General features: G+C 39.8%; 1 protein-coding gene across 3 annotated transcripts in view; it reads right to left on the reverse strand.

Annotated features, from left to right (window-relative positions):
* The window catches only part of kdm6a (lysine (K)-specific demethylase 6A), an 81,828-nt gene that overhangs the window by 4,923 nt on the left and 63,609 nt on the right, over window positions 1-13,296 (reverse strand). For all 3 annotated transcript variants that reach the window (XM_088352502.1, XM_088352503.1, XM_088352504.1), the window contains 8 exons: window positions 10,750-10,955; window positions 7,901-7,953; window positions 7,757-7,825; window positions 5,850-5,998; window positions 5,661-5,775; window positions 5,396-5,583; window positions 3,575-3,716; window positions 1,538-1,664 (listed from right to left, as the gene is read on the reverse strand). In XM_088352502.1, the coding sequence (XP_088208628.1) occupies window positions 1,538-1,664; window positions 3,575-3,716; window positions 5,396-5,583; window positions 5,661-5,775; window positions 5,850-5,998; window positions 7,757-7,825; window positions 7,901-7,953; window positions 10,750-10,955 (1,049 nt within the window). The remainder of the gene's footprint in view (window positions 1-1,537; window positions 1,665-3,574; window positions 3,717-5,395; window positions 5,584-5,660; window positions 5,776-5,849; window positions 5,999-7,756; window positions 7,826-7,900; window positions 7,954-10,749; window positions 10,956-13,296) is intronic.

Here is a 13,296-nt window from a genome sequence, read left to right on the forward strand (position 1 = left end):
TTAGTCTGTCCTTTTGTCTTTTTAGCACTCGTTTTCGGTTGCACGGCACAATAAAGTGACATCTAGGAACTAGCAAGGAACCAAGGGGAAGGTTTTTGTAACGTAACCCCTGCGACAAACAAGGCTTCGCTATGTACATTATAGGTGGGTAATGAACAGCCCCTGATAGCAGGTAGTTGCCTTGCTGTTCGTGTGTAAAAGGGAAAAGTGTGAAGTACATTGTAAAGCGCTTTGTGAGGTCTTCATTGACTTGAAAAGCGCTATATAAATGCAGATTTACATTACCGTACTTTACGCACTATAAGGCGCACCTAAAAGTCTTAATTTTTTTCAAAAGCTGACCATGCGCTTTATAATACAGTGCGCCTTATATATGGATCAATATTAAATCGCAAAGTCTTCAAACTAACTTGCTGCCGCCGACTAGATTTTCCCCTGATGGCCAAGTAGTCCGCGGTGTATGCTGGGATTTATTTACCGGCGTTTCATTGGCTAACCAATGTGTCAATCATCATTTGAATCGATCACTATTGGCTAAAGTTATTCGGAGGTGAAGGAGGCGGATCCTTTTTATCATTCACAGGCTGGCATAGGCTTAAGCTGTAAAACAAAGCCTGCAATTGGCCAAAAAAGATGTGTCAATCATCATTTGAATCGTTCACTATTGGCTAAAGTTATTCGGAGGTAAAGGGGGCGGATCCTTTTTATCATTTACAGACTGGCATAGGCTGAAGCGGCAAGACAAAGCCTGCAATTGGCCGAAAAAGATGAATGTGTATAGCACGAGGTTGACGGCATACAGAAAGCATTTTTTTACTATTCTGTATTTGTAAATATTTTATTCTCCTGGATTTACTACACTCACGGATATAAGAGGACCATGGCTGCACATTATTATTGAACGCAACGACTTCGGTGAGCTACTCCGGCCATATATTTTCCCTGTATCTTGTTTCAGACTGAACTCGATGTTTCTGTGATAAGCGGTGCAGATAATGGATGGAATGGAGTGTCTATTTTTAAATTCAACTCAATTCCAAGTGTTTATTGTCATATGCACAGTAAAGTTGCGAGCGAAAAAGAAAATAGAAACTAAGGAATGGTTGGCATTTCTTGAATCCCAAGACTTTAACCTTCAGAATGATGGCATTTGAGTGACATGGTACGGACAGCGCATCCGCACGTGTTCTCGACACGTATTTGCGTCTTTGCAAACTTTGGGAATATTAAGGGGGTAATAAGTTGGACCGAACCATCTAACTGTTTTGCCCACGTTCCCATTGTAGCGCCTTATAATCCGGTGCGCCTTATCTATGGAAGATAGAGGACCCAAAACTATTTTTTCGGGGTGCGCCCTATAACCCGGTGCGCCTTATAGTGCGGAAAATACGGTAAATAACGTGTTAATCATTTCACACATAAGTCGCACTGGAGTATAAGTCGCACCCCCGGCCAAACTATGAAAAAAAAACCTCCTTATAATGGGGAAAATACTGTATACGGTCCAGTGCGGAGTAAGCGGTACGGCGCGGCCTACCTCACAAATACTGCAGTAGTGTGCGGGCTCGTTCTGGCTACGTCCGTGCCACACCAGCTCCTTCCCGGCAGCCAACAGAAGCTCTCGCTGCATTTGACACTGCTTCAGAGTGCGCAGCAAGCAATACCTAGCATGGACGCATGGATATGGGTTACAAAGATTTTTAGTTCCATCTGTGTACATGAATAAATACAATTACACAGAAATACAGTCTTTATATAAGCACTCCTAAACATGAGAATTGCAGGAAACGAGATTTATTTTCAACAAAAATCTTGCTTTCTATGCGGAGGAAAGTCCGGTTCATGAGCAGTCCCACTAGAGGCGAGACTGCATACCAACAACATCAACCTGTTCAGTTTGCACATGCAAACTACTAAAGGCAAAAAAAACATTGTGCTGTGTGTGTACGTTTGTTTAGTTATAACTCTAAGTGTGGAGTAAGTATCATTAACAGTCTCTTGCTCTCAAAACTGTCAACTTCCACCAAATCCTCCTTATCACCGTAAATTCCGGACTATAAGCCGCTACTTTTTTCCAAAACGTTCAACCTTGCGGCTTATTCAGTGATGCGGCCAATTTATGTCATTTTTCTAACGGCCGCCAGCGGCGCTCGGGTACAAAATGTAAGATTTAGACCGGTGGAATATATGCGCCGAGGAAGGTGTGGTGAGTACGGTTAGCTGTGGTTTCTACAAGTACCGAATATTTTCTTAACAGAACCTTTTATTGTGTTGCTAGTAGCGTTTTGCTACCCTTCACAGGCACGGTTTGGGATGAAAGTTATAATATTATTATTAAAGCTTTGAAAACTCTCCCGGTGTACCGTCTTTCTTTGTAAATATGTGTAACCATGTATAATATGTATCTGCAACTGTATATTTTTGTAATGTATTTATTTTAGAGACTTATTCTGATATGTTTTCCACGGGCGAATCAAAAAGAAGGGGCGAAAACCACGGGGGCTGATGGGAAGTTGAGTAAAGGCGAGACGTGTTTGTGGACGCAGCGGACAATAGTGGATATATATTTTTCCCACCCTTACATTTTTTTCTCCTTGGATTATTTTCAACGGGACCCGGACTCTGGAGGTCTGCATCAAACATTAAGTACCGGTATCATTTTCTGTTCCTTATGCCGGCTGTGGTTTTTGGACTGTCTACTTTATACTCAGTTACGAAAGCCGGGTTAGTTTTGCGGTTGTGTCACATGATTTAATGTGGGCGCATGCGGCTTCTATACAGGTGCGGCTTGTGTATGTACAAAATTGATTTTCCTCTTCAAATGTGGTGGGTGCGGCTTATAATCAGGTGCGCTCTATAGTCCGGAATTTACGGTAATCGAGAATAAACTTGACAAACACAGCATGGCAACTATTTACTCTCAGTAGAATATACTATGTAGATCATTTACACAACAGACACTTGTTTATTTTTTTTAAACGACAATTAACATCTGAACTACTTCTTTCCCCCGGGTCCAATTCAATTTGTGGTCCTGAATCACTTATCGGAAAGGTTTGCATTGTAACATTATGGCGCAATCAACACAAAATTACATTTACTATGTGCTTAATCTGAATATTTCCTAGAAGAGCCAGCCGACAAACCGATTTCGGACAGTAAAACAAAGCCAGGAGAAGCACAAGAGAAAAATAACCTGCAGTTTGAAATATTTCCGCTTGATGTCGCCAAAGCCAGGACAAGACACAAAATAACTGGAGATAGATTTCTCTCAGCCTCTCTCTCTCTCAGACTCTCCCTCTCCCCCACTTTCTGCGTCCTTTTCTCTCCCACTTTCTGAATCTTTCTCATTTTCTGCCCCCATTCTAAGTCTTGATTTTCTCTCCCCCATTCTGAGTTTCTTCTTCTCTCCCTCTATCCCTCTTTTCATTTGCTCCTCACTCCCTTTCTCCCCCTTTCTGTGTTTCTTCCTCTCCATTTCTCCCGTTCACCTTCTCTCCCCACCTCAGCCCAAACCACGTTAATGAGCAAAGAGGAAAAGGAAAGGTGAAGTAAAGATCATGCAGGTTCTCACTTGATCATCTCAAAGAGCTTGTGGTCGGACACTTTGATGTTCCTGGCTAGGTTCCAGGAGAGGTGGATCATGGGCACAATGGACTTGACGCTTTGTAGCTTGTTCCACTCGTAGCGCTCCACTGCTAGCTTGTACTGATGGGCTAGGTGACATAAATAGATAAAACATCCTCAGTAAAGCAGGACGATTCACAGAAATCAAATTGATATTGAGATGTGACTTTGTTTTTTTCCCAAGGATTTAATGTTTGTGAATTACGGTGTTTGGCAAACTAGAATTGTCAAAGTTCGGGTTATAACCGCGTAGCGCAATCAGACACGAGTTTTAACGACACTCGCCAATAAATGCGAGGCAGAGTTTGCAAGCAGTTGTGTGCACGATAAACAACGGCGCAGCAGCTAGCTTTAAGGGACTCGTTACCTTTAATAGAAATTCACCGATTAAATAAGACTCTGTCACAAAAGCACCAAAAAAATGGGCCGGCCTACTGCTACGGCCAGGCTAACAACTTAAGACACCTTGCTGCTGTATTACACCAACACCAGATCCAATACCTTAAAAGATACTGGCGTGTAGCTAGCCAGCCACTCTCTAAATCGCTTACATACTCAGAAAGGAAAAGCCCTCCAATTTCGTTATTGTCACGGTTGTCATGGCACCCAATTGGCCCCGCCCGTGTGGCGCCAGCTGCGGCTCGTTAACAGATTGGCTTTCTGTCCATTTTAAGCAGAGCGCTGTCACGCTTCTCTTATCAGCACGTCTACGAACTTCTGCCCCCCCAGACGTGGGTTTTGACTCAGTCCTATTCCTTTTGGTATTTCCGGTCCAGTATTGTTCCCGTTTATTTTGTCCTGTTTAATTTCAGGTTCCAGTTTTGGGATTCCCACTTGTGAGGTCCTTTCTCAAGGTTTCTCTTTTTCCTCACGCTGAGGTTTTTGAGTGGTTCCTTGCCCGCATGTTGGTTTAAGATCAGGTCATTGTGTCATTGTAATCCTGCGCAGTCCTTTGAGACATTTTTGTGATTAAGGGCGTCATAAATAAATGTGACTTGACTCCGTCCAATTTTGTCCTGTTTATTATTTCCTCCAGTTTTCGTTCTCGTCTAGTTTCTCCTGTTTATTTTCAATATCCTAATTTGTTATCTATCCTACCCTGTTCGGTATCGACCCCATCAGTCAGATATCAACTCGGGCAATAGGAATCGATCTCGTCGGTCTCTGGCTTCCCGTCTTTCCGCGCCAGACCGCTGCCTAACGTGCATGACTCCCCATTTCCCGTAAAATAAAAAGCTTGCTCGAGAACGTCACGCGTTTGGGTCCTGATCCGGTTCTGGTTCTCGACAGTTATATTTTTATTCAAATACAACCCTGTATTTTTTTCCTGTACATCTTTAGATGTTATTTTGCTACAGCTGCATACACTCAGTTAGAAATTATGTCATCTTGAGATGCATGTCACTTTGATAAAGTTATCGCAAAGAAAATGCACTTTAAAAATTGCAATACATGTTTGAACAATCCCAAGTAGCCTTTTTCCTTCCAAAATCATCTCTGTCTGTCCCTCACCCCCTCATACACCCTCCTCCGGAGGAAAACAAAGCCTATACAACAAGGACAGTACAAACATCTTCTTTCTTTGTTTTCCTTATATCCTCACTGTAAAATGTGGACCTGGAGTGCTGCGTCCAATTTATATATATCCCATGATGTAACAATGACAATAAAGGTATATTTTATTCTATTCCGTCCAAAATCATGCAGCCCTAATTCCTTAGTAACCAACAAACAAAATTCCCAGTGCTTTCGAGAACGTTTTCCTCACCAGTGAGCGGTCCCACGTTCCATGCGATGTTGTTGCACCAGCCAATGGCCTGCACCCAGTGGATGGCGCCCGTGTTGAGCCACACCAGGTCTCCCGGGCGCTGGATGAAGCGGTACACAGGGACGTTGCTTGCGTACAGGTCTTCCAAGTTCGGCCACCAAGAACCCATGAGGAAATTGATGTTGTTCCTGACGCACCCAAAAAGGTCAGCATCGAGACCCTCAATCAAACATTTCAACATGCAAGAAAACAGCTTCTAACACACTTTTCACAGAAGTTGTTGATGACACCCCAGTAAGGTTCTGGCACAGCAAACCACTCGCAGTCACCAGGGCCAATGTTGATGTTCACAGAACAGAAGTTATTATTCTCCTGGTGACCTAAAGAGACATAAAAGGTACATATTAGCAAAAAGGATTCAGAAAATAATCAAAGATGCCCGTCCCGCGTTAACCTGGTGTCCTGCACCCAGGGACCTTCATATAGAGCTGAACCGTGTTCATGCCCAAAATAGTGTGTCCCACATGGCTGAGCAGGTTGCCGGCTGAGACCACCCGAGCAAAGGCAGGAAGCTTGGACAGCTCCTGGAGTTGCTGCTTCCACCTGTACGCAAACAGAAAGACAGGTGATGAGAAAATTTGAAGGCCGTTCGCTGTTTAGACAGGATGAAAGTGGGGCCATGAACCAATCTAGCGCAGCACTTTAAGAGAGAGATAGGCGGAGAGACAAAAAGAACAATGACGGCCCACCGAATGCATTCTTTTTTTAAATTTAGTATCCACACATTGGTTTAGTATAGATTTTTATACTATGCATAATTTCTGAAAAAATATAACGAGAAAAAGGACCGGCCTGACCCGAACATAATGCTTGACATTTTAGGTCCGACCCGGGCCGAAATTCAGGGTCGAGCTTAAGATATTGCACCTCTGTTTCCAGGGTTGGGTAGGGTTATTACTTTCAATTACTTTCAGATTACTCCAATACCAAATATGCTAATAAAAGACAAAATAAACTAAATAGGAATAAAATGACTAAATTTTGTGCAGGCTTGGGGAGTAACGGAACACATGGAACGGCAAAAATGTTGACAAGCTGTTTGGATTGATTTTCATTTTGTTTCTGTCGCATTTGATGTTCGTTTTGCCGGAGATCAAAGAGATCAAAGCCAGGAGAGAAAGCTTACCACGTGTTGAGAGTCATCATTTTATTCCTATTTAGTTTCTTTTGTCTTTTATGAGCATATTTGGTAAGGGAGTAATCCAAAAGTCATTGAAAGTAATCAAGTTAAAGTAACCCTACCCAACTCTGTCCGTTTCATCACAGAGTTATGCTCGGTGAAGCAAGGAAGAAAGGCCGAGTTGCCGTTTCTGTGCGTGTGTTAAGGTTATTTTGTTTCCAAGATACAAAACAGATATAGGGCGACAATACACATTCCATTTACTTTTATTTGAATCAATATTAAAAGAACAGTGTGAAACATTTGACCACTAGATGGCACTGTGTTGTCTCAGAGACGAAAAACCAGTGCCAAATGAGCACAGCGTAGCAGCGAGATACCAGACAAACATGGAGGTGACTAGGTATGAATGCTGAAATATCAAATAATTTCTCAACCTATAAATATTTATAATAATTAACATTGTATGATAGTACCTGTTTATTCCGCTTATTAAAATCAATGTTTTTTTTACTGAATGAATGTTTTTACTAGGAGGAACTAAATATTAGACAATGTCCTTTTTAAGGCAAGTGTCCATCGGTTTTCTGTATCACTTTTTCAACATAAAACTCGCCAATACGTGATACGAAGGAGAAGGACGATTTGGAGATGAGTCAGCGGACCAGCGTTTGACCTGAAGCATGTGAACGCCTGCATGGACCAGCTGGCAGAGATGGAAAACTGCGTCGTGGCCGTCATAGACTTTCTGGACTAGTTTACAGGCTGGGGGCGACGCTGCTGTCATGCACTTTCCGGACAAATTTTCAACATGTTACCTAGTGTTTACTATGCTTGTGTATAGTAATGCAAATTGTGATTCACCCTGGTCATCCTGGAAGGGGGATTACCACTTGTGAGGTCCTTTCTCAAGGTTTCTCTTTTTCCTCACGCTGAGGTTTTGAGTTGTTCCTTGCCCGCATGTTGGTTTAAGATCAGGTCATTGTGTCATTGTAATCCTGTGCAGTCCTTTGAGTCATTTTTGGGCTATATAAATAAATGTGACTTGACTTGAAATAGATTGTAAAACCTACACGTTTCTTAATCAATACAAAATGAAGAGAATTCTCTGCATTCCAATGAATAACAATAACATATCAAACATTTAATGTCTCTGTTCTTAAATGCAATCGTCCACATACTTCTTGTCATCCGAGAGGTCTATGTTGGTGCCAAACTTGATGTGCTTGAAAGGACATTTCCTCCGCCGACTGACAAAAGAGCATCAGTATTAGCAACAGAATTGAAAAAGGGGGGATTGCATCAAGGCAACAAAAGCAAATCACCTGTCAGAAGAGGCTGCCTCCGTTTCCATTTCCTTCTTCTTCTCATACTCCTCCTATGTCAAATATCATAATCAACTTGAATGCTATGTCGATAGAAATACTGTATTCTCAGAACTATAAATCGCTCCGGATTATAAGTCGCACAAGCCCAAAAACGCATAATTAAGAAAGAAAACAACATAAATTAGTCGCACCTGGACCAATGTTTCCTCCAAGCAATTGCGCACTACCCAGAGCATTTCCGCACACAAGAAAATCTAGCCAGTGCACAAAAATCAGGGCTCCAAATTGCTAATTAAGAAGCGAATTAAGTCAAAGTTACAGTAAATGAAGGTCAAAATACACGGGTTGCCCTGACGCTGTTTTCTAAATGCGGTATGTTGAAGTCAATGTCGAACGAAGTTGAAAAGTAAAGTCAGTAAAGTTTTTTGAGAACCGGCTTCTTCGGCTCGGCTCACTAAAAAGAACCGGCTCTTTCAGGTCCCAAACGGCTCTTCGGGTTGTTTTTGCTTCTTTAATCCCTACACGACCAAATAATATGTAAAATTGTGCAAAAAATGACTTAAAGGAGGGGGGGGGGGGGGGGGGGGGGGAATAGAACAAAAAAGAAAAAAAAATACCAAAATGAAAAAGTATTGAAAAGCTGAGAAAAAAGAAACAAAAGGAAGAGAAAAAAGAAGGAAAAATTCAGAAAAAAGCCAGAAGAAAAGAAAGAAACAAAGGAAAAAAAGTAAATAGAGAACAAAAAGAAAAAAGTAACAGCTCTGAAAAAATAAACACAATGAGAATTAAAGGAATTTTTAAAAAAAAGTAGAAAAAAAAACACGGAAAAAAGACGAAAAAGTTTGTGTCGCATACAAATAATTTCCAATTATACCAGGTCAATCTTGTTGCCAACATTTTACTTCCACAAAAAAAATGTGATTAAATACAGTTCTGTATCTTGCAACCGACTCAATAAGCCCCGAAAAATGTTAGTATTATGCGACAAAAGATACCAGGAAAAAAAATGAAAATCTTGTAAAAGAATTAAAGTAAAAACAAATGACGTTTGTAGGCCGTAAACCTTTGCAACAATACACGAGTCAATTCATTCAAAAGTGAATTTTTTTTTTTGCATTGCCGGAAACTCAGCAAAATAAAACTTGATGTCAAGTTTTGGACATGTTTGATAATGACTTAGTTGCCACACTTGGGATTTCCGTTGCTCACTGTTGTTTCAAGCGCTGCTCACCGACTTTATGTGAACGCTCAGACCCGAGAAAAATTAGAGGGAACATTGACCTGGACTATAAGTCGCATTTTGGGGGGCATTATTTTAATAAAATCCAACACCAAAACATACATGACATCAGGAAGGCAATTTAAAGTAAAAATGATATAGAGAACAACAGGCTAAATAATAAATAACTGGTAATGTCAGCATCGACGTAACAGAATTATTCATATAAGTAGCATAAGGAAAATGCAAACACATTTAGCAAACTATCAGATTTACTATAGTTTTACGCTTTTCGCCAGTTGCTCTCTCGCAAACTCCATCATTCCTTTTGCTGCTCGATAACCATTTTTTGGCAGTAAATTTCACTACTTGCAGCTTGTAATCTGCAGAAAACGATTTTCTTTGTGGTGCCATTTTTGTTCAGCTCTTCTCAATTGTTTTTATAAATGACTGGCGATGTTGAACTCATCAACACAGTCCTAGAGCGCCCTCTAGCAGTTTAGTGTGAAAATAACATGAAATGAAATAATAATGTGTTAATAACATCACACAAAGTTTAGTGTGAAAATAACATGCGAAATAATATGTGTTCACAATTTCACATTTCGTGTAACCCAAGAAATAATTAAAATGGATTGATAATTTCAGACAAATGGTTTGGTGAGAAAATAACATGTAAAATTATATAGTAATATGCAGTATTTGAAATAACGTCTGCCCGGGTGGCAGACAACTTTTTCAAGAAAAATAAATAAATAAATAAGTTTGTTTTTTTTCCCCCAAATCAAACATTTGCTTTATTCCGATTTCGAAATCTTTGTTCGGTTTGGGAAAATTTCAGTTCGTTTGGCAATTTGCATACTCGGCAGCCAATCAGAAGCCTGCATTTAATAACTTCGTGCTTCCGGACTTTCCCGAGCGTTATATGGTCGCGCATTTGCATATCACATATCAAGTAGACGCACGGAGAACACAAGAAAAATAGAAAGGTGGTTAGGAATCAAGCCAAAACCTCAGCCCCAGAAGAAAGATTCAAAAGAAGCTAACAAAATTGATGACGCTACAAAACGTAAACGTACATTAAAAGCATCGTGGAAAGAGGAGTTCACGTGGCTTGTAGCAGTCGACGCAACGCAAACATTGCATGAATTAGTAAATACAGGTACATACTCATGGCAGATGGAAAACAGCGATGTCATATACATGCGATAATTGTTATATGAAGATTTATAATAAACTCATTTTAAAGCGTTGTTCTGTTATATATTCTGATGATCAATCCTTAATACTTTGCAACAATGTTTTTGTTATTTTTTTGGGGGCGATTAGTCGTCCTATTGTGTTTCAAGTTGGGAAAAATGGGGCAGGGAACTATATTTTTAAGTTTTCTGCCCTGGTGTCCTGTAACTTTCAGATACTGTAACATGTTAACAATTTCACACATAAGGTTTGGTGTGAAAAATTAAATATAATGGAATATAACATGGCGTTTATAATTTCACACAAGAGAGGCACCGGAGTACAAGACCAAACCATTAAAATAACTGCGACTTATAATGCACATAATACGGTACTGATGGTCTCTCGAAATGTTGACGCCAATCTGGACGTCCCGGTTCTTACTTACCCGTAGAGATTCCTGGAAGGACGAAGCCTGGTATTGGGCGTACTTGATGATGGTGGTGTGCGAGCGGCTGCTCTCGCAGCGCCACATCTTGTGGCTGCCGCTGAGGTCCCAGTTCTCGTCGGTGGGCTGGGCCAGTTGGGTGCGCACTTCCACCAGATGGTCGGGATTTGCCTCCACCAGCGTCTTGGTGGAGAAAAGACCCAAGTCTGCACGAAACGAGCGAAACACAGTCAAGTATTGATAGCGGGGCTTTTACACCTTTTTCATGCACTATTTAAGGACTTTCAACACCAATTTTCCAATTTCTCCAGTACCAGTACCATAATAGACAATAAATTAAGCTGGAAAACACACATCAGACACATACAAACTAAAGTATCTAAAAGCATTTCAATAATTACTAAAGCCAAATTCCTTTTAAACTATAATGCATTGTATTTATTATATTGTTCTCTAGTTCTGCCATACATATTATGCAGAAGTCTGGGGCAATAATTACAAAAGTTCACTACAGCCCCTTTTTATCCTCCAAAGACTTGCAATTAGAACCATACACAGGGTAGGATATCAGGATCATGTTTTATTCCTGCAGTACAAATTATTAAAATTGGATGATTTAGTAATTTTTTTCTCTTCACAACTGCTATTTAAGGTCAACAAAAAACACAGTGCCAGGAAACATCCAAAAATTACTCACTCGGAAAGAGGGAAGTTATAACTTAAGGGGCTGTTGTAAATTCAAAATCCCAAAGGTGAGAACCACCAGGAAAAGTATGTGTGTGTTTGTGTGTGGAGTCAAACTTTGGAACAATTTACAAGACAAACAATGTCCAACTATTCACGCGTTCAAATATAAGTACAAAAAAAACATTACTGGCAGAATACAGAGATGAAGAAAATGGCGTATGATACTAGAAATTGGAAATACTGCGTTTACAATTATAGTTAATCTTGTTGTTATTGTTACTATTATATCCTAACTGTTATCATTGCTATTGTTGCTATTTTCATTGGTGTCACAATGATATTTAGTGACTAGTAGCATTATAACGTTACTAGATGGGTACTACAATGATTAGGGTATAAAATATGTGACTATTGTTATTATAATTATTGATATCTCACCTGAGTAATATGTGTATCCGTGAGACTTTGTTATAAGAGACACAAGAGGAGCTATCTGTAAGCTATTAATAGGGCGGCATTAGCTCAGGAGGTAGAGCGTCTTGGGATCAAGAGATTGCAGGTTCGATTCCCAGCTCCTCCGTGTTATATGTCGAAGTGTCCTTGGGCAAGACACTGAATAATAATGCCCCCAATAAGCAGGTTAGCGCCTTGCGTGGCTGCACGGCCGCTATTGGTGTGTGAGTGTGTGTGTGAATGGGTAAGTGTGAAGCACATTGTAAAGCGTTTTGGGAAGTCTTCATTGACTTGAAAAGTGCTATATGAATGCAGACCAATAGGGGAGATGAAGTGGTAGAGAAAATAAGCGTCTACCTGTACCTACTACCCCTTTTCGAACATGTTTTTGTTGTTAAGTCATTGTTTTTGTCCTGTTTTTATTCTATAATGTTCGAAAAAAAAGTTTTCATTCATTCATTTATCCTGTATTAAGTATCATACAAGTCGCTTGAAATTGTTTGGTTATTTTGGCTATGAAAGAGTCATAAATCATCATCATTGTGAGTGATTACTTTTGGCCCTTTTTTTTCAGGACAATCCAAACTTTCAATATCTGGCCAGATTTACTAGGGCTGCACTGATTAACCGAAATCGAATTGACATTGCGATGTGACTTATTGCGATTGTGTTATCGCATAACACTGCGGGTTTTTATTTAAGGATTTATAGACAGCAAAACCAAAGCTCCCCAGAAGCTGTTCACCTAAATTTCACCTCTCAATAATACTGTAAAATTCACCTAAAATCAAAATAGTGAATCTAATTTCTGGTGTCAGCATTCTGGGGTGTAACACTTATTTTTTAAATTAGGTAACTAGTAACTGTAATTACTTTTCTCCAGTAACCCACCCAACACTTCCATTAATACACTTATAATTATTTTTTCGTTTTTAATAGGTAGTCAAACATTTCCACATAATAATAGAACAGTTGATTGACAGGTCCATACTTTAGATTGTAAATTAAATGAAAACCTGGCAACATGTAATTTTATTAAATTCAGGACTTTTATGTTAAAAATCACAATTCTAAGATTTTGTCAGGGAAATTCCACCAGAAGATCGCCAATATAGCAATAGAGATAATATAGCCATAGAGACAGACTCAATTTGAAATCTCAAGGGTTACTTTTGGAGCATGAACTCAATTTTGGGGGATAAAAGGCTAAACTTATGACACCAGTAATGATTCACATTAGTTTCAATTAACTCAGAGTTCATAAATTCTATAACTGTGCCATTCAAATTGGGTTCTTCAAGCCTTTCCCTCGATAGACCCAAGTACATTTTAAATACCTCCTTACTTAGTCACAAAATATTATAATGATATTTTACAACACAAACAATATTTAAAATGAGCAAAATT

This window comes from Urocampus carinirostris, chromosome 14 (assembly GCF_059441175.1).
Source record: "Urocampus carinirostris isolate Australia breed hairy pipefish chromosome 14, RoL_Ucar_1.0, whole genome shotgun sequence".
In the NCBI taxonomy this organism is placed as follows: domain Eukaryota; kingdom Metazoa; phylum Chordata; class Actinopteri; order Syngnathiformes; family Syngnathidae; genus Urocampus; species Urocampus carinirostris.